Source organism: Rhineura floridana, chromosome 3 (genome assembly GCF_030035675.1).
Source record: "Rhineura floridana isolate rRhiFlo1 chromosome 3, rRhiFlo1.hap2, whole genome shotgun sequence".
NCBI classification, from domain to species: Eukaryota; Metazoa; Chordata; class Lepidosauria; order Squamata; family Rhineuridae; genus Rhineura; species Rhineura floridana.
The window spans coordinates 84,916,600-84,938,769 of record NC_084482.1 but is presented as its reverse complement, the minus strand read 5'-3'; the positions used below and the strand labels follow the sequence as shown (position 1 = coordinate 84,938,769).

The 22,170-nt window shown below is 41.6% G+C and overlaps 1 protein-coding gene across 2 annotated transcripts in view; it reads left to right on the top strand.

Moving 5' to 3' along the window:
• SLIT3 (slit guidance ligand 3) overlaps positions 1–22,170 on the top strand; it is an 810,414-nt gene that overhangs the window by 731,270 nt on the left and 56,974 nt on the right. For both annotated transcript variants that reach the window (XM_061616805.1, XM_061616804.1), the window contains 2 exons: positions 1,336–1,429; positions 21,442–21,579. In XM_061616805.1, the coding sequence (XP_061472789.1) occupies positions 1,336–1,429; positions 21,442–21,579 (232 nt within the window). The remainder of the gene's footprint in view (positions 1–1,335; positions 1,430–21,441; positions 21,580–22,170) is intronic.

Below are 22,170 nucleotides of genomic sequence, written 5' to 3'. Positions count from 1 at the left end.
ACCTCCAGTGTAAGTGACAGTGCCCTCCATCCTGTTGTAAAACCTGTGTTGCTACACTGAAGTGTAGCAACATTACCCCATTATAGGTGGAAAGAAGTGAACTGTTCCAAATCCAGAGGGCAGCTATGGTAGTCAGTTGCAACAAAAACAGCAGCATTTTGTATCATCTTTTTAAAAAGCAAGTCTCTAGACCTCCTGAAAAGAAAGTTATGGAGCAAAATGTGCAGCTACCCTTCTAAGAAATTTCTATGAAATGATCATCCCTGGCTGCTCCTGCCTGTCAGTGTTATTAGCCAATGAGTGAAGCCAGAGCTGTGACTGATAAGTGAAATGTATGGACACCAGGCAATAGGAATCCCTGGGGTCCTAAAGTGCTGCTGTTTTGCCTTCCCTTTTAGTATACTTTTCCTGCTTCTGTCTTTTTTTCTAGTCCTTGGAATCTCCATAGTTTGCTCTTTCTTTTTCCTTAGCAACCAGGGTTCATTTTTCCTGTGCTCAGTTCAGAGTTCAGGTAGTACCTAGAAACTAATTACTGCAAATACTACTTCACAATAAGTGTGGGTGAAAGTTAAAGAATCCCCCTCACCCCAACAGGAAAATGTGAAAATTTAGGCATGTCTCCTTTGCAGGAGCTAAGACGAGGAACTCATTAAGAAGTCACTGCATAGTTAACTTACAGTACAATAATATACATGTACTCTTTATAGTTAATGAGGCTTACTTCCAGGTAAATGCGTAGAGGATGGCAGCCTAGGCTTTGGTTTAGGGTTAGCATTGGGTGAAAACAGGGTTCTTGTGCCTTTAACAGCTGTGTGGCAGACAGAAACTGAATAGGTCAAGCCTTTTCTAGTACAGAAATATAATTATTGGAAAATCTTCACCATGACTACTCTCTCATTTTGTGTTATGTCGCACCCCCATAGCAGCCATTGGGTGCCACCAGCACTGTCTCAAAATTTGAAATGTGCCCTCTGATCCAAAAAGGTTGGTGACCCCTGGAGACTTGCTTTTTAAAAAAATGAAAGCTCCAATTCTGGGCTACTTGGCAACCTCTGCCTTGGATGAACAAATTTATTGTGGTGAGATTCCACTTTATCAGATGCATCTTCACCTTGTCCATAAATCCTTAGGCCACAATAAATCTGTACCACAAGATTATTTGTTCAAATGTTCCAAGTTTGTGAACTGTTCCAAGTTTGTGGGCTCACTTTATTTAATCTCAGACCTTCTCTTATTCTTTAACGTATCTTTGCCCCTGAATCTTTTGTTCAAGATAGTTTAGGGAAATCAACCAACTATTTGTATTAAAAGATCTCTTATTTGTTTTTGTCTCAGGGGAGCTGTGTGATGAAGTGATCAACCATTGTGTACCTGAGCTAAATCCTTGCAAACATGACTCCAAATGTATATCTTTTGACAAAGAATACAGGTAAGCAAGCACATGCTTATATTTTCATAATGGGCCATGTTAAACTACAGACTGCAATGGGATCACATGATGAATTTGACCTAGTAAACAAAATACTGGTCTGTGTTACTTTACAGAGAAGCCTACAGAATTTCACATGTGAGGCTGAAGTGAAAAGAGGATTTTTCTTTTTCTTTCAGCTCTTCCCAACCTGACTCTTTAGTTCCACTCTCATCTCAACCCCCATTACTATCCTATTCCTTTCATTATTCTTGGTGCTACCAGTGTTGCTTTTTAAATCATTGAAGCCACTGAATCCTGCTCCCCATGTCTGTGTATGCATGCACCAGGGAACTAGAAAGTGAGGGAGGTTGCTCAGGATGGTTATTTAGTTGCCTTTAGGAAGGCAATGTGTTTTTCAAGATGCTATCTCCCTAAAGCAAGACTGGCTAACCTGTGGCCTTCGAGATGTTGTTGGACTCTTCCTCTCATCAGTTTCAGTCAATATGACCAATAGTCAAGAGTTGAAGTCCAACAACATCTGGAGGGCCTCCTGCCCTAAAGCAAACAAAACAACCACTCATTGCAGACACCCAGTTCCATTTCTTTATATTTTATTCCCCAGCAAGTAGAGAAAATTCAACAACTGGCAGAAAGTGGAGGAGTAGTGGCATAGAGAGGTGACAGAGCGTAGAGGAAAGTGGGAAGGAGCCACCTGAAGGCAGCTCTAGCTAGTGGAAGAGATAAGAATTAAGGACCACAACCCATTTCCATCCTAGATCCTCCTAGCATGACAGAAATGACATTGTCTGATGTATATAATACTTTATACAATAACATAAAGAAACAGGTTCTTGCCGAAAGGAGTTCTTGTGTGGATTAATAAATGCATGCTTGCATTTATTTAAACACTTTAGAAAAATAGTTTAGATATCATTTCAAGCAAAAGAGGTGCAATACTAGACTTGGGCTTGGATCCTAAGCTAAGTTAACTTAAAGATATTCACTTAAGGAAGGTTTCCCATGTTCTCCTCTGCCAATTTTGGGCAATTTAACCCTCCTCCAGCAGCCCCATATGTGCCATCCCACACTGTTTATGAGGGCCCCTGGCCCTCCAGAAATGCTTTGGGGTATCATAGGTGGCTACAGGAAGAAGAGGAGATGGACAACTTTCCTTCTGTGAACTTCCAAATTAACATTATCAGAAACTTTATTCATATACCCGCTTAGTGTTACTCGTATGGAATGAATAGCATACCAGCCATACTAAAATGGGACTATAATAATGGATTCATTATTGTTTTAGTAAGGCCAGGGCTGGCTGTACCATTAGGTAGTAAAGGCAGCTGCCACAGGGCGCTGATTTTGGGGGGGTCATGAAAGGGCGGCAAGTAGTTTTTTATTATTATATTTTTACTGCCCGTGAGTGGCATTTCTGGGATTTTCTGCTTCCTGCCAAAGTAACTTGGCCAGCCTCTGATATTATGGAACTTTATTTTAGAGGACACTATTTGCTCCATCTCAAACAACATATCCTGGGTCAGCAGATGAATATTGAACAGTAATGCAGATAAATATTGAAATTTTGAAATACCATTTCTCTGTGTGTGTGTGTGTGTGCGTGCGTGTGTGCGTGCATGCGTGCACGCACACACATCCCTCATGTACACTATCAACTATTTTTCTGTCCTCATGCAATGTATCTATATCTTGATTTTGGTCCATATTCAAAGATTTGAATTGGTAATTATGTGCATGCTAAGGCCCCTACTTAATCCAGACAGTGTTGTTATGGTAGACAAAAAGAAGTTGAGGAACAGTATCGGAAGATACATGAAGAATGTCACCAGACACCTTCAGAGTGAGAGTCTGTAACTGGCAGAAGGCTGGCCCTCCCTGGGTGTGAGATGGGGGGGGCAGATGTGCCCTGTGTGAAAGATATAGAGTGAGTCTGACTGTTCCCAATTCTCTCAGAGGCCTACTGGGATAACTGGTTCAGATTAGGTTTTCTTGGTGGTCTCTTATTGGGTCCATATCAGATGTTCAGGAGGAGTCTTAGTAAGGAGGAATATAGGTAATTCCACCCCAATTTCAGTGATCATGGGTAGAGGGACGTATAGCCATGGGGAGGTGGTGAACTACCATAGAAGACGAGGGCAAGACTATCTGCACCTTGTTCCTTGCTGCCACTCCTCTCATTGATGGGTTCCTCGTTGCTCATCTGCTGTCCCCACTGCCCTGTGTGTTGTTGTTTAACACCAGATCAGTACACATTAAGACCACACTCATCCATGATCTGTTCGTGGATGAAGGTGCCGATTTGGAGTGCATTACTGAGACCTAGGTGGGTGAGCTGGGAGGAGTTGATCTGACCCAGCTTTGCCCATTGGGATTCTCGGTGCAACGCTAGCACAGGCTACAGGTATGGGGGGGGAGAGGAGTTGCTGTGGTCTACAGAACTTCCATTTCTGTCATCACCAGAAAACCACTCTACCTTGGAGCTGGCTGTGAGAGCCTGCACCTAGTATCGGGCCAAAGAGACAGTAAACTAGGGTTGTTGCTGGTGTACCATCCACCCTGCTGCCTGACAGCTTCTCTGACTGAGCTGGCAGAGGCCATCTTGGCTGTGGTATTGGAGAAGCCCAGAACGATAGTCCTGGGTGATTTCAATGTCCATGCTGAGGCTGCCTCTAGTGTTCCAGTTCGGGACTTCATGGCCTCCATGACGACCATAAGGCTGTCTCAATTGTCACTGGCCTGATACATAGGGCAGGGCACACCCTCGACTTGGTTTTTGCTCCAGATAGAGGAAGGGATGGTCTGGAGATGGGGTGGTGGATGTCACCCCATTGTCATGGTCAGACCACTTCCTGGTGAAGTTTAGACTTATATCCTTCCCTGCAGGGGTGGTGGACAGATTAAGATGGTCCACCCCCAGAGACTAATGGAATCCACTTAGTTCCTGAATGCCCTGGGGTTTCCCAGTAGATAGAGCAGGTGACTCTGTTGAAGCCCTTGTCCGCTGTGGAACAGCAAGGCGAGTCAGGCTCTTGACATGGTTGCCCCCAAGTGCCCTCTCCGGCATTGTGGAGCCCGGTTTGCACCTTGGTACACCAGTGTGCTAAGGACAATGAAACAGGCTGGACAATGCCTTTTTATTGGTCAATGTCATATGATGGTGAAGACAGCCTTTTGTATTTCAAATTGTTGGTTATGTTCTATTTCTATTTTGAGTGCATTAACAATTGAATCTGAAACTGTAGTTTGATGTAAAATCAGACTGATTACAATATGTTGCTACTTCAGCAATGACTCTAGCTGTTGGAAAAAAGAGGGTGCATGTTTTCAACCTGTTTTGTTTAAACCACTTCATTTAAGGCAAGGTGGGCACAGTCAATTAAAAACACAGAGCATACCTAGAATTTTTGCTAGAATATATTTCACCTCCCACAGTTTTATCATGTGCAAATTGAGACACTCCTGAGGTCCACTGGAGACTATTCTGCAAAAGTCAGTGCCCTTATTCCACAATTATGTTTGGAGTTTTTTAGTGTAAATTTTGCAAAGTGTTGCTGTACTTCACATATTCACAGAAATAGAAACAAAAGAAAATGATTTCCTATAGGAAACTTCACTAAATTGCAAAGTAAATCAGACATATTTAAAGTGACTATCTGAACTATATCAACTGTCTTAATAATGTTGCTTCCTCCCTGCTAAAACAAGATCAGCACAGCACATGTCTTCTTTCTATTATTTGGGCTGATGGTAGGTGTTGCCACCACTCACCACATGCTCAGAGGCACATGTTACCCAATTCTTCCAAGCTACACAGGAAGTGGATTGGACTGTGAAAGACCAACCCAAATGGTGTTTGCATTTTGACAAATTTGTAGGGCAGTCCAATATCTCAGAGAGGAGGTCAGGTCTCCTGCTCCCCTGGTGCATTCACTATAGCTGCCCAATTTCCCTTCTTTTTAAAGTTTGATAGAAATATCTGTTGGCAATAGGTACATTCTTAAACTGCAAGGTTTTTTGCGTGTTAGTGAATTTCCCTGCTTTTTAATCCGGGAGGTAAGAAATGGGATCCTGTGCAAGCTTGCTGAGAATGGATTGATCATTTGCATGCATATTGAGTTCAGTGGGATTTACTCCCCTGCAATCATGCTTAGGATATGTGAAATTGACCACAGGGGATGGGGAAGAGGAGGAAGAGGAGAAGGGAGGGGAGGACTGGGATGGGAGCAGGCAGGAGGGGGAGGGGAGGAGAAGGACAGGTTTGATCATTTGCATGTTTATTGAGTTCAGTACGATTTACTCCAGTGCATTCATGCTTAGGATAAGTAAAAATGACCGGGAGGAGGGAGGGAGGACTGGAGTGGGCAGGGGAAGAGGAAGAAGGAAGAGGGGAGGGGAGGAGGAAGAGAGAGGAGAGGGGAAGGAGGAGAAAAGCAGGTCTGATCATTTGCATGCTTATTGAGTTCAATGGGATTTCCTCCTATGCAATCATGGTTAGGATAGGAAAAACTGACCATGGAGGAGGAGGGGGAATGGGAAGGGGAAGGAGTGTATTGGAGGGGGGCAAAGGAATGGGAGGGGAGGGCAGGTTTGATTATTCGCATGCTTATAGGGATCAATGGTATTTACTTCCGTGCAATCATTCTTAAGATAGGTAAAACCGACCATGGGGAGGAGGGGAAGGAGGGGATTGGAAGGGGATGGGGAGGGGCAAGAGGGAGGGGATAGGAGGGAGAAGGGAGGGTGGGTTTGATCTAGAGTTGCCAGGTTCAGGGCCTGAAAAGGATTCTGTATCTTTAAGAGAAGAGAAAATTCAGCCAAGGTTTTCTTGCAACACTGTAATGGGAAAAAACACAAGGTGAAATTCTCCCTTCCCCCTGAACAACTTTTAAAGATACAGAAGACCTCTTGGAGGTTGGGCCTGGCAACCCTAGTTTGATCATTTGCATACTTTTCAGTTCAATGGGATATATTTCTGTGCAATCATGTTTGAAAATGGAAATGGACTGCCTTCAAGTCAACCGAACATATGGTGACCCTTTGAATAGGGTTGTCATGGTAAATGGTATTCAGAGGTGGTTTTACCTTTGTCTTCCTCTGAGGCTGAGAGGCAGTGACTGGCCCAAGGTCACCCAGTCAGCTTCATGGCTGTGTGGGGATTCGAACCCTGGTCTCCCAGGTCCTAGTCCAAGGGGGAGGGGAGGAGATTGGGTACTGGGCAGAAGGGAAGCCCCTTTCCTTTCCAAAAGGAAAACATTGTGAACAGTATCATTGCTTTTCAGCATTTCCCTCACCTTTTTATTCTACAGCAGGCACATGTAGTCTCCCACGCAAAATTAAACCAAAGCTGTCCCTGGCCATATCCACACGAGGAATAAGGGGGAGAAAAACCAGGATGTCAAGAGGCAAATGTGGGTGAATCAAAGTCTGGAGATTTATTGTAAAAATATTTTAAGAAGCCGAAACGCATTGGGCATATCTTTTAAAAATATTTTTACAATAAATCTCCAGACTTTGATTCACCCACATTTGCCTCTTGACATCCTGGTTTTTCTCCCCCTTATTCCTGCTATTTTGGATGTCAACCACTTTTGCTCCACACATCCACACCAGGCCTTTATTTCACTTTGGAGAGTCATGGCTTCTCTCAAAGAATCATGGGATGTGTATTTAGTGAAGGGTGCTGAGAGTTGCTAGGAGACACCCTGTTCCCCTCACAGACCTTCAATAAGAGTGGCTGACTGTTAAACCAGTCTGGCCTCTGGAGCTCTGTCAGTGAAATAGGAGTCTCCTCTCAGCACCCTTCACAAACTACACTTCCCAGGATTTTCTGGGGGAAGCCATGACTGTCTCAAGTGAAATATAGGTCTGGTGTGGGTGTGGCCCCCTGATTAGCCAAGCAGCTGTGAGGCTTTTAGAACACTGACAGTTGGTTCTTACTGTGCATGCCCCACATTATCATAGGGTTCCAGCCAACATTTCTTAAATTAATTAAAAATCAGCCAGGCATTTTTTTTACTTTTAAACCACAGAAGATGAAGGTCAGAGTATGGGGCAAGGTCATTAACAGGATTACAGGTACTCTGTGAACATGGCTGATTTTTACTGAATTTCAACAGATTATGAGAACTCTCAGAGAAAAAGTCCAAAAGGGCACTGGGGTTTTCTTTTGTCTCTTTTTAGACTTTGAACTCTCGATTCTCTTTGACTGTTTTGTGTATCGCCATGAAAATTGAGAGGGTTATTAAGCAAACGTTTCTGAATTTAGGACTATAAGTTTTGTAAGGTTTTGTTTCAAAATGAGCTTATGGGAAGCATCAGAATGGGAAGGGGGGTATTTTCAATTTAACATTGCGGAATGTGAAAAATCCATGCAGACTATAGTATACAGCCACTCTTGTGGCTGTCTAATACCGTACTACCATTTTAATTAGCCCTGCAAAGGGTGATGTCACAATTTATAAAGGTAAAGGAAATGTGGTAATTTGTTATTACTGTATTTAGTAGAGACTTGGGGGTGGAGAGGAACCACTCAGGTAACAAAACAAATGAAAAAACACAAGGGGAAAAATCAACAATGAGAGAAGGAGTATTTGGCTTCTCTAACATATTTTGGGTTAGCAGACCACTTTTATTATTTTGGCCTCTATATCTGTAATTATTGAATGCAGGCAATTTTAAAAATACAATTTCTCTCTCTAAATAATGAATTTTATTTGCTTGTTTTTATTTTAAGTATTTCTATGCTGTTCTGCATAAAAAACATCCAGTGTAGTATATAAAGTTAACATAACCAAATGTATCTCTCGCAGAAATAACCCTGTTATTCCAATTGCCCAGAATTGTATGTATTAGATTTCTGTTATAAATAATCTTTATTATTACCTGACAGAATAAAACACTGATTTAACACAGGTCTTCCAAGAAAAGTGGTGGTTCAATCATTACTGTGATAGCCAATACATAAAAATGATCCATAGCAGCTTTGAATAAAGACCTAACATTGTTCATTATTACATCACTTTATATTAGGACATTTATATTAGGGCAACAGGATTAAATGCTGCTGTTTCCTCCCATAGCATCTTATGATGGACACCGTTTGCATGCCAGCATGCCTGAAGCATTGTTGGGCTCCTTTGCTATATCTTTGCAAAACTTTTGAGGAAGAATCGTCCCTGGTCTTTAAAAGGATACATTCTCTAACTTACTTTTCCTGTTCCAAAAATGATTACTTAGATGTAACTCCACATGGTCTGAATTGCTGTTCTAGGATGCTGCCTATAGGCAATTGTTCTGGATTGCAGATGTTTTATAGATGTGATATGAATGAGTGCAGGATCAGGTGTATAGACGTGAATTGTTAACAGAGCGTTAAATTTTAAACTGAGAGGCAAGCTAAAAGAGAGAGAAACTGGATACGCTGTTATCCATAGGCAAATGTGAGTAAGGATAAGCGTTCTCAGGCTGAAAAGGCAGGGCATCAGGGAGGACTTCACAGAAGGTTTTAGTATTCCATCAGATAATTCCAGGCAGATCTTCACAAGAGATGTAGAGTTCAAAAAATGCAAAAGAAGAATGGCATGCTGTTGAAATCTGTAGGTCACCTGATTTGTTTCTTCAGACATTTGTTTCATTTATACTTATTTATTCTTTACTTATTTAAAATTATAAGCCACGTTTTCAGATTAAAAATTCCAAGGTGTCTTGCAATAACAATAACATACAAATAATTAAAATTACATTAAAACCAATACTATACAATACAAACAGGAAATAAAATAACAGTAGAAGCAGTAGAATATGTGGTTGGGTGACCAGAACTATCTGTAATTTTCTCCTCTGGGCAGATGCCTTGTAACTACAGGGAATAAGAAAGGTATCTGTTCCCAGGGTCCAAGATTTGAGACCTAAAGCATCTGAAAATAGATATGATCCATTTACTTCTCCGTTATAACCAAAGCAATTCCCAGTTGTTGTTCCACAGCTTTCTGGTTATAAAACAGATTAAACTGTGCCAAGTTCTCATTGCTTAAGAGTTCTTAGAATTCAGTCAGACTCTTTGGCTTGTTACTTAGCTGCCTGAGGGTGCAAACTGATGTAGACTCTGGGTCTCATGATCCTTCTTATATTCCCCTGCGCCTGTCCCCTGCTCCCCTTGCTCTTGGTAGCAGTTAATAAGTAAAGAGAATGATTCTTTGTGCAGATAAATGAGGAATCTTTCAGTTCACTTGTTACAGTCTACCCACAATTAGGTAACTTACCCACAATTAGGAGAGGTAAGTCCAGATAATCTCTGAACCTCTGAACATTGTGCTTACCTGTTTATTAATTGTTAAATTACAGCAAGCAGGAGCTTATGCTTTATAGTAATAGTTAATATTTTGTAATTATAATATAGTAACATAGTGAATATAGTAAAATAATTGTGTTTTCCCTTGACATTTGCAGGGAAGAATACAGGACATTTTTGGTGCTGGCCACTTTAAAGTCTGTGGCTTTGGTTTACTTTTTTTTTTTCAATTAATTTTTATTCAGATTTTCAAAATCAAGACAATACAAAAAGAAAAATACAAATTAAAACTAATACAATAAAAAGAAACAAAACAAAAAAAAACTATTGACTTCCGATTTGTCGTAGTTCAGCTATAGGTCTATAATATATAACAAACCTGTCTCTTGATAAATTATAAAATCACCTTCCTCCAGCAGTTATCTTAGTTGGTATCAAATCTCATTAACATCATATCATTTTATTCTTCTACAAAAAGTCAAAGAAAAGTTTCCAATCCTTGAGATATATGTCCATCAATTTTTTTCTAGATAGACATGTCAATTAATCCAACTCTTCAAGTCTATTAAATCCAGTAATTTCAAATCTCTCTTCTTCCTTTATCCGTGTTGATTCCATCTTCCATCTTTACGCACCCAATAATCTTGCTGTCATAGTCATATAATAAGAGTCTGATAGGGATTTCCTTCATCACAAATATTTTCTTGCCATCATTTCCGAACGTATCACTGAAGTATTGTTGCAGAACCGCATCTCTGTTCCTCTTTTTTACAGAATGCACTAGCACATCTCTTGAAGGGTTTTTCATTGTCACAAAACAGGAGTTAATTCTGTAAACTTTCTCCATTTCAAGTTCCATCAAATCCTTCCAGTCCATGAATTTTTTCGAACCGATGATATCTTTATCTCCAATCTCTTCACCAATTCCTTCAGGGACAGCGCTGAATTCCAAACAGTAATATTTGTCTCCAGGATCCATCACAGCCAGGAAATCCAAATCTTTTTCCAAGACTATATTTAATCCAATCTCCAGGGCTTGAACCTTCCCTTTAATTTTTCTTTCATCCTTTTTTAATTTTCCAAATTTATCTTTGTTCTCCTTTCTCATAGAATCCTGAATTTCTTTCAGCTCCTGTCTCATTTCGCCAAATTCACTTATCATCACTTGTCTGTTATGTCTGCGTTCTTGTTTTGTTAACTTAATCTCATTCATTATTTTCTGAAACATATCTAAAGAGAAAGTCCCTTCTTGTACATCCATGATCTCAACCACCTTCTTGATTGTCATTCTTAAAACCAAAAAAACCACAATCCCTTCAATTTCCAATGTCCCAAGCAAAGAACAGTTTATTTCTTTATCCAGTTACAAAGGAGTTAATCTTTCAAGCCAGCTGACGTCACCCTCTAGACAAGACGAACTGCCTTATCTCTTGTATGTCCAAAAGTGCCAAAACAACTTTAATTCACAGCATCCAAATAATTAGTAGCAGGAAGAATGAGCAGATTCGTCAAAAAAAAAAAAAGTAAACCGGAAAAAATAGTCCCAGACATATATTACTCAAAAGTCTTATAAATCAAAAAAAAAATTCTCTTTAAATTAGAAACCCCTCAGCCGTTTGTAATCTTTATAATGCTGAATTCCATGCCAGCTTTTTGCAATAAAAATAAAGATAAACTATTTCTATTTTCTTCCCCTTAGCTCCGTGAATAAAAGAGAAAGCTATGACTCACCCAGGGTTTCTTAATTGCTGGTTCTTTGACAAATCTCTTTAGCTGTATTGATAACAAAATAATGAGAAAAGACAGGAGAATGCTTGCCTGTTAATCCGTTTTTCTTTGAAGAAAAAAAAACGGCTCAATCAGTTGAGCTGGGTGGAAATCCTAGCTCTGTCCGAGCTGCTGGAAGACCTTCTTTCGCAGAATTCCAGCCTCCAACAAACACAACAAAGCTCTGTGGAAAATCTCTACATTTCTTCCTTATCCGGAAGAAATTTTCCCCAGTCAAAAAGCCCTTCTGACTGGTTTTAAAACTGAAAAAGTTTCCACCAAGACGGGAGCCCATCCCAGAGGCAGCACAGGCGGAGCGATCCTCCTGGGAAGTCTGTGGCTTTGGTTTACAATGGCCATTTAAACATCAAAAATGCATCTTCAAAAAGGAGGACAAAAGAGACCATAAATGTGCATAAAATTTGCAATACTAATTTTTATTTATTATATGCAGAGATGCAGATTTAGAAATAATTACTGTAAACAAAAATATATTACATCTCACCAGAAGAAAAATATATTACATCTCACCAGGAGAAGGAGGACTATGACCAGTGACCTGTGCATGCTGTCCAGATGCTAACTGTTGATGGGCAACTTCAAGGCTGCTGGTCTCCTTTCTTATGGCTCTTTATCTTTAAACCAGAAGTGGATCCTATGGCCCTTCAAATAGAAGACTGTTCTAACGGAACATGGCCAGCCCATTCTGGTTACAACTTGTGCTGTGAAAGTGAATACATTTCACACAGTTTCAAATGCTTAAGACATGTACATATAAACAAGTCTGATTCTGAAACTTGTTGGGCCTTAGCTTGCCTTGGCCTACAGGAGTGTAAGTACTCAAAAATGACTAAGGTATTGACCTTCATGTTTCAATATGTAACTTCTAGAGATGCAAACTACAACTTAATCCAGGTACACTGAAATACTAGAAATCTGTTTCTCCTGTGTTCTGTTGCCACACCCATGAAATTTATTTATTTTTATTTATTAACTTTATTTATACCCCGCCATTTTTCCAAATTGGAACTCACAGCGGCTTCCAGATAAAAAACAGATACAATTAAAATCTACCAAAGTTAAAAGGAGGCCAGTGTATACTCAGGGATCTGAGACCTCCTCCTCCAGTGCTACTCTTTGGTACCTCCCAGAGAGGAAGGAATGGAACCTCTGCAATACAGTGCCCCCAATACCTAACCTCTGCAGGCGGTCCAAGAGGATACCATGGTCAATGGTATCGAAAGCCGCTGAGAGATCGAGTAGGACAAGGAAAGTGCATTCGCCTCTATCCCACGCCCTTCTCATATCATCTACCAAGGCGACCAAGGCTGTTTCAGTCCCATATCCTGGTCTGAAGCCCGATTGAAATGGATCTAGATAATCCGTTTCTTCCAAGTGTGCTTGCAGCTGTTTAGCCACCACCCGCTCAACTGCCTTGTCTAAGAATGGCACATTTGAGACTGGGCGAAAGTTGTTCAGATCTTGAGGATTCAAGGAGGGCTTTTTTAAGATTGGTTTTATTATCGCCTCCTTGAGCACTGATGGCATTACTCCCTCTTCAAGCGATGCATTTACCATCAACTTGATTCTCTCTCCCAGTCTATCTTTGCAGCTCATGATGAGCCACGAAGGGCAAGGATCAAGTAGGCAGGTGGTCAGCTTTTTTTCAATAATTTTTATTCAGATTTTCATAAAACATACAAGACAAAATCATAAAACATTCAAAGACAAAAAACAAAATCAAAAATAGTTAAACAAAAAGAAAAAAAGAAAAGAAGAAAAAGAAAAAAAAAAAAACAAAAATAAAAAATAAAGAGTAAAATATTGACTTCCCATTTGTCAAAGATCAAATCAGTTATAAGTCTATAATATATAGCAATCCTGTCTCTTAAGTCATATTATAAAATCACTTTCCTCCAGTAGTTATCTTACTTAATCATCAAATCTCATAAACATTACTTTATTCTTTCCACAAAAAGTCAAAGAGAGGTTTCAATTCTTTAAGAAATATATCTATCAATTTTTTTTTTCCAGATAAGCATATCGATTAATCCATCTCATTACTAATTATGATAATCTTATTGTCATAACCATAGTCAAAATAAACATTTCAATTAATCCATCACATCAGAATCTGTTAGGTTCAGTAATTTCAGTAGCCATTGTTCTATTATCTCTATTAGTTCCATTTTCCATCTTCCATCTTCAGTAGTCTTGTTAAGTCCAGTAATTTCAATATCCAATCTTCCATTATCAGTATTCCATAATAATCTTGCTGTCAAAGCCATAGTCATATAATAAGAGTCTGATGGGAATTACCTCTATCCCAAATATTTTCTTGCCATCCATTCTGAATAAGTTGCTGAAATACTGCTGTAAAATCATATCTCTGTTCTTTTTTTCAAAATACACTGGGTCATCTCTTAAAAGTTTTTCCATTGTCACATGGCTGCAGTTAATTCCATAGATTTTCTCTATATTGGGCTCCATCACATCATTCCAGTCCAGAAGATAATCCATGCCATTGATAACTTTATCTCTAGAATCTTCATTAATTTCTTCAGAGATAACATTAAGTTCCAAACAATAGATTTTATTTCTAAAGTCCATAGACTCCAAATCTTGTTCCTGTTCCACGTTTGTTCCAATCTCCGGGATCTCCTCTCTCACAGGGACCCCTATTCCAGTCTCCAGGGTCTCCTCTCTCACAGGGACCCCTATTCCAATCTCCGGGGTCTCCTCTCTCACAGGGACCCCTTCCAGGGTCACCTCTCTCACAGGGACCCTTATATCTTTAATCTCCTGCTTCATTTTACTCAATTCAATTTTCGTTATCTCAATCTCATTCATTATTCTCTGAAACATAGTTATTTCCAGATTCTCAGCCACTTTCTTAATTGCCATTTTAAAAGAAAAATATAGGAAAACCACTTCTTATTTCAGCAACAATTGGGTTAATACTCCAAACTTGGTGACATCACAGTATAAACAGAGCAGACAGCCTTATCTCTCCAATAGTTAAGTAAACAAAATGCAGTTCCCAGGATCGAAGCAATTAATGGCAATCGTCAAGAAACAGATTCGTCAAAATAAAATAGACCAAAAAGAGAGTAGTCTCAAAACAGTATAATATTTTTCAAAATAAAAATCTGGAATAGAAATCCCTCTTCTGTGTGTATCTTTAGAATGCAAATCCAGGACAGCTTTTTGCAACAAAAACAGAGATAAGCTATTAATTAGTGCGTAGCAGAGAGAAGTTACGGCTCCCCAGTGAGATGTCAAAAACCGATCAATCTGGCAAATCTCTTTTAAACAGCAACAATTTAAGTCAAGTAAAAGAAAAATATAGAAAGAAGGGTGCTTGCCTGTTAGTACGTTCTCTCTTAGAAGATAAGATGAACTTTCGCTTTAACAGATAGAGCTTGCTGTTGAAAATCCGTCCCACCTTCGTCGGCTGGACCTCGTCCCATAAATTAATGAGATCTGGTCGTCCCAACAAAAATAGGCTTTGAGGTTAATCTCTTCGTTTCTCCCTACCCGGGAGAAGTTTAATCAGTCAAAAAAAAAAGAAAAAACTGACTGATATATCTGAATAAGCTTCTTTTGAGGCAGGAGCCCGTCTCAAAAGCAGGCACAGGCTAAGTCACCCTTCCCGGAAGTGGCAGGTGGTCAGCTTTAAAGTTGAAAGCATCTTGTCCACTTCCTCAGAGGGAAGAAGCTGAAACCGATCCCATGCCACCGAAGCAACACTGATCACCTCTGGCTCACTTCCTGTATCCACAGTGTACAGAATATCGCTTTTAATATGATTGATTTTATCCGCAAAGTGTTTAGCAAACTCATCACAGGAGACCTTATCATGTTCCAGCAGTACCGGAGCAACTGGACCGACCAGGCTCCAGACCACTTGGAACAGTCTCCTGGGACAGCACTCTGCAGATGCAATAGAGGCAGCATAGAAATCCTTTTTTGTTGCCCTTATTGCCACATGATAGGCTGCAGCAGTGGCTCTAACCAGTGTTCGATCGTCCTCAGAGCGAGACTTTTGCCACCGGCGCTCTAGCCGTCTCACCTCCCGCCTCAGAGTTCGCAACCGTGGGGTAAACCACGGTGCTGTCTGAGTTCTGTTCAGGGGGAGAGGGTATTTTGGAGCCACTCGGTTCAGTGCCCCGGTGATCGCGGCATTCCAGCCCTCCACCAGGGCCTCAGCCGAGTGGCTGTTTGCTTGCTCCAAAGTATCCCCAAGCGCATTCAGGAATCCATCTGGCTCCATCAGACGCCTAGGGCGGACCATCTTAATGGGCCCTTCAACCCCGCAGAGGGTTTGTGGCAGTGAGAGGTCCATCCTCACCAGGTAGTGATCTGACCATGACAAGGGGGTGATGGATGTATCCTCAATTTTCAGACCACTCCCCTCCTCTCCCGAGACAAACACAAGGTCGAGTGCATGACCGGCTACATGGGTGGGGCCCATTGAAATAAGGTGCAGCTCCCAGGAAGCCTTGGTTTCCAAGAAGTCCCGAGGTGCTCCAGTGAGACTGGTCTCCGAGTGCACGTTGAAGTTCCCCAACACCAAAAGGTTTGGGGACTGCACCCGCACATCCGAGACCAGCCCCAGCACCTCGGCCAGGGATTCCGTCGTGCAGCAGGGTGGGCGGTACACGAGCAGAATCCCTAGACTGCCCTTCGGTCCCAACCTCCAGTACATGCAATCTGCCACCTTGGTCTCATAGAGTAGGGGTCTGGTGATAACCAAGGACCTTCGATAAATAACCACCACTCCCCCTCCCCGACTACCAACCCTCGGCTGCTGTGCATACGAAAACCCAGCTGGGCACATGGCAGCCAGAGTAGGAGCGGAAGCTTCATCCAGCCAGGTTTCCGTAATGCATGCTAGGTCCGCGCCCTCATCCAGTATCATATCATGGATGAGGGATGTCTTCTGGGCGACAGACCTGGCATTGCACAGCAGCACTCGAAGGCCGGAGCATGGAGCCAAGCACCCCCCAGCTATCTGTTGGTTCCGGGCAGGCCTGGAACGAGGGACAGATATTACGCATCTCTCTCTGGTTCCTCTTACATGACATGGCCTGCCCCTAGCTCCCCACCAGCGTCTGCCGCTCAGCCTCGGTATACATTGGCCTCCCATCATTGGTACATGCCCTGATCATCACTCGCCTAGACTACTGTAATGCGCTCTACGTGGGGTTACCCCTGAAAACGGTTCGGAAGTTAAGAACATAAGAACATAACATAAGAACATAAGAAGAGCCTGCTGGATCAGGCCAGTGGCCCATCTAGTCCAGCATCCTGTTCTCACAGTGGCCAACCAGGTGCCTGGGGAAAGCCCGCAAGCAGGACCCGAGTGCAAGAACACTCTCCCCTCCTGAGGCTTCCGGCAACTGGTTTTCAGAAGCATGCTGCCTCTGACTAGGGTGGCAGAGCACAGCCATCATGGCTAGTAGCCATTGATAGCCCTGTCCTCCATGAATTTGTCTAATCTTCTTTTAAAGCGATCCAAGCTGGTGGCCATTACTGCATCTTGTGGGAGCAAATTCCATAGTTTAACTATGTGCTGAGTAAAGAAGTACTTCCTTTTGTCTGTCCTGAATCTTCCAACATTCAGCTTACAAAAAGTTACAAGTTACAAAAAGTTAAAGTTACAGCTGGTACAAAATGCAGCGGCGCGTCTGATTACAGGCGGCCGCCGTAGAGATCACATCACTCCTGTGTTGAAGGAGTTGCATTGGTTACCAGTTGTGTACCGAGCCCAATTCAAGGTGTTGGTCTTAACCTTTAAAACCCTATACGGTTGTGGCCCAGCTTATTTGAAGGAGCGCTTCCAGCATCGACAGGGATGCCGCTCAACAAGATCAGCCTCAGAAGACCTTCTCTGGATCCCACCTGTCAAAACAGCTAGACAGGTGAGGACTCGAGAGAGGGCCTTCTCAATTGTGGCCACCACCCTATGGAACTCTCTCCCAAATGATCTATGCCATGCCCCGTCTATAATGAGCTTCCGCCGGACCCTGAAGACCTGGTTTTTTAGGCAGGCTTTTGGAATGGGCTAGTTTTACTGTTTTTTTAAATTTTTAACTGTTTTATATACTGTTTTATCGTGTACATCGCCCAGAGTGGCTGGCTATCCAGCCAGATGGGCGACTAACAAATCTCATAATAAATAAATAATAAAATAAATAAAAGCATATAATACATAAGTAAATAAATACAGACAGATATAATTAAAAAATGAACTCTAATTTAAAATAGCATTAAACTGTTTCTGGTAATTAAAAACTATACTCATAAAATCAGAATAATTAAAAAAATAAACAAGCAAGAGCAATATGACCTTTTGGGCCTATCCTTAGCCGCCTTCAGAATCAAAGGCTTGCTGAAATAAGAAAGTTTTTACCTGTCGACGAAAGGACTGCAGGAAAGAGGCCATTCTTATCTCCTTAGGGAGGGAATTCCAAAGCCTAGGGGCAGCCACCGAGAAGGCCCTATCTCGTATCCTCACCAGTTGTACTTGTGCGGATGAAAGAAGGGCCTCTCCTGAAGATCTCAGGGCCCGGGCAGGCACATAGAGGGCAATGCGGTCTGACAAATAGCCTGGACCCAAGCTGTGTAGGGCTTTATAGGTCAACACCAGCACTTTGAATTGTGTCTGGAAACAAACTGGCAGCCAGTGGAGCTTTTTTAGCAGGGGAGTTGTATGGTTCCTGTAATCAGCCCCAGTTAGCATTCTGGCTGCAGCACGTTGTACCAACTGAAGTTTCCGAACAGTCTTCAGAGGCAGCCCCACATAGAGCGCGTTACAGTAATCTAAACGAGATGTGACTAAGGCATGTGTCACCGTGGCCAGATCAGACGGGTCAAGGAACGGGTGCAGTTGGCGCACTAATCTCAAATGTGCAAAAGCCCTCCTGGCCACTACAGAAACCTGGGAATCCAAATTTAAAGCTGAGTCCAGGAGGACACCCAAACTGCGAAACTGTGTCTTCAGGGGGAGTATAACCCCATCCAGCACAGACTGTATCCCTATTCCCTGATCTGCCTTACGACTGACCAGGAGCATCTCTGTCTTGTCTGGATTAAGCCTCAATTTGTTCATCCTCATCCAATCCACAACTGATGTCAGACACCGGTTTCAAACTAAGACAGCTTCCTTGGAAGAAGGTGGAAAGGAGAAATAGAGTTGGGTGTCATCAGCATACTGGTGGCACCAAACTCCAAACGCCCGAACAACCTCTCCCAGCGGTTTCATGTAGATGTTAAATAACATAGGGGACAAAACTGAACCCTGAGGGACTCCACAGGCCAATGGCCAAGGAGTCAAACAGGAGTCCCCCAGTACCACCTTCTGGGTTCACCCCTCCAGGAATGACCGGAGCCACTGCAAAACAGTGCCCCCAAGTCCCATCCCAGCTAGGCGGTCCAGGAGGATACCATGGTCGATGGTATCGAAAGCCGCTGAGAGGTCCAGCAGAACCAACAGGGACACACTCCCCCTGTCCAGTTCTCTGCATAGGTCGTCCACCAAGGCGACCAAAGCCGTCTCCGTCCCATACCCAGGCCTGAAACCAGATTGAAATGGATCTAGATACTCTGTTTCATCCAGGAATCTCTGGAGCTGGGAGGCCACCACACGCTCTATTACCTTACCCAAGAATGGAATATTGGACACTGGCCGGTAGTTATCCATGTTTAAGGGTTCCAGGGAAGGTTTTTTCAATAAAGGTCTCACAACTGCCTCCTTTGGGCACCTTGGAATTCTGCCTTGTTGTTGAAACACAAGATGAATTTCCATATCTACAGATTGTCTAGTCTTTCTTATGCCCAGACTTTCTCTAGCCACTGAATACAACCAGACAGTAAGGTAACATGAAGTGATAATCTCTACCACATATATTTTCTTAATCCTAATTCACCTCTCTTTCCAGCTTTCTGCACCAGTCTTGCATCCAGATGAAGAAGTCTAGAAGTAAAAATTAGCTTTAGAATTAAATAAACTGTTAACATCTAGAATTCAGAGGTATATGAAAGTACAATCTCCAAAATATATAACAATGCTAAACCGGGGAAGAAATATATGTTTCTCTTTTGTTCTGGTTTGAAAGATATACTTCTTATTTTCCAGCTGTAGAGTAGCATCCAGCTGGGAGGTTTGAAATGTGGTTTATAGGCTGAAATACATTAAAGCCAGTCAAAAACATAGTGTCTAAGATTTTGAGAGGCTGCCCAGTTTTCCAGAGAGATTTGCTCTCCCTGGCCTGAGACCTTGAACACCAAGTTTTGGCCTCGAGTACATTTTTTATGGTTGAGTAATAAACTTCTGAAAATAGGGTTTATAATGGAAACGCTGACACAACTTTAATACAACCAAGTTAATAATTATAATAAATACATAATAGCTTGTGTTTGCTGTTACTTCAGTTCCTCCAATCCACTTTTTAGAAATGATTTGCCATCTAAAGTTAGGAGAATGGTGTTAACTTACTCTTTTATCTTCCTATTAAGATCTAAGAAACAATTGTTTTATCTCTTCTTTTCATGGTAATGATAGTTAAAAGGCAGACTTATTAAGAAAACACCACCATAATGATAACCACCATAAGAACAGATATAATGCTTCTACCTTGAGGAAATTACCAAGTTCATTTATCTGCATGTTTTAAATGATAGAGAACTTATTTAAAATAATTATTAATATAAACAGATGGTGATGTTTGCATATATTCTTACTGAATAAAATATATGGTTTCACTTCACTTCATTACAATGGATTGTATTCAACTAAGTCCTTCTCAGAGTCAACCCATTGAAACTAATGAACCAAAATTAGTCATATCTCTTAATTTCAGTGGGTCCAGTCTGAGTTGGACTAGCATTGACTTTAACTAAGAATGTTTACACTCTGTCGTTACTGTCACTTTAAATCAGGGGTGGGGAATATTTTCAGCTCCAGAGACCAGATCCATATCAGTATCTACACTCATGGACCAAATTTGACAGTTGGGTGTGGTTGCCCACCTATCAATCACCTGAAGTCACAATGGCATCAGGTAACTGGGCACATTGAAGTCCTCAAGTCAGGACTTCAGAGCACCACCAGGGCTTGTAGAGAGCTTTAAAGCACCTTGGTGTGACAATTAATATCCCATATTTACACAGCTCCCAGCAGAAAGTCTTGAACCTTTCCATTCAGTTATATATAAATCCCATTATATATTTTTAAATTAAAAACTTTTTACCAGAAACAAGATGATTTCTCCACAGAATCATATTTTAAAATCTGCATCTTTCAAGATGTAGCTTACCAGTGCCATGTCATCTCACCCAGCCAACCCATATAGGAAGATTACCCAAAGTGCCTTCTATACTTTACAGTGGCCCATGGGTTTGACTTATCCCCCATGACTTAAGCAATTACCTGGTTCTTCAATAGCACCAGCAGAAAGGGGATTGACACATGGTGACCTTTATGCCTCCTCCTCCCCCTTGGCAGCCACCTGAAAAGCCTCTCTTGAGATTTGAAAGACCCTCCTGAATGGACTGGGCTGTGTTTTAGAGGTTGCCTCTGCCTGGTTTCTGACAATTCCCTCTCAACCTGCCATGACACAGTCCGCCCAATTCAGGAAGGTTTCCTGACCTTCAGGATCAGCTTTGGGAAGATTGGTGACTACCAAGTGGAGGAAGCATTGTGAAAGCCATCTTCTGCCACCCCCCTTCCCCTGGCACTTCTTAGGATTCAAGTCAATGTTTGCACCCAGCCTCCTTCTATGGTCCAGAAAACAAATAGTATATTAATGCTATTTATTTGTCATCAGATATATGAGGCATGCAATGGACCTTTGCTTTGGGTTGTATTGTATTTTCATCTCCACATATGAATACTTTTGTTTTTATACCTGTACACTGGTTTATGCTTATGGATTCATTGATCTTGTTGCAGATGTGAATGCTTACCTGGCTACAGTGGAAAACATTGTGAAATTGATGACGATGATTGTGTGGGACACAAATGTCGCCATGGTGCATTGTGTGTAGATGCTGTCAATGGATACACCTGCATTTGTCCTCAAGGATTCAGGTAAGCAAAGTGGCATGGTCTCCCTCAGAACAATACCTGATCTCTGAAATGGGAATGTGCATCCTCAGGTTCATGGAACTACATTTCATGGTTGAACAGCTGTTTGCACAACACGTCATAGTCCACTGCCCTATGACAAGGCCATTTTAGGCATGCACACTGTTGCTTTCAGTTATTTCTTGCCATTGATTGAGTACTAATAGGGAAGCACATTGGATAGAAAAGGTGTGACTAAAAAATAAAGATATATTAATTATTGTCAAACATAACTGCCTACACGTGGTAGTAGAGGATGGCAAGCTGACTCATGCCTCCTTTGTTTACAGACTCCAAGATAATGGGCATGAAGGAAAGTAATTTCATGTTACCAAAAGCCCTAAAGCACGTCATCTAGGAGAGACAATACTGCTGTTTTTGATGAAAAAATGCAGTGCTGAGCTGAGGCATTTAAACTGGGATTATTACAAACCCACAAATTTGGTTACTTTTATGCCCCCTTTTAGTGGAAGATGGATTTTGTTGTTGTTGTTGTTGTTGTTAATAATAATAATAATAATAACCCTAAGAGCCAGAAAATGATTAAGCATTTTA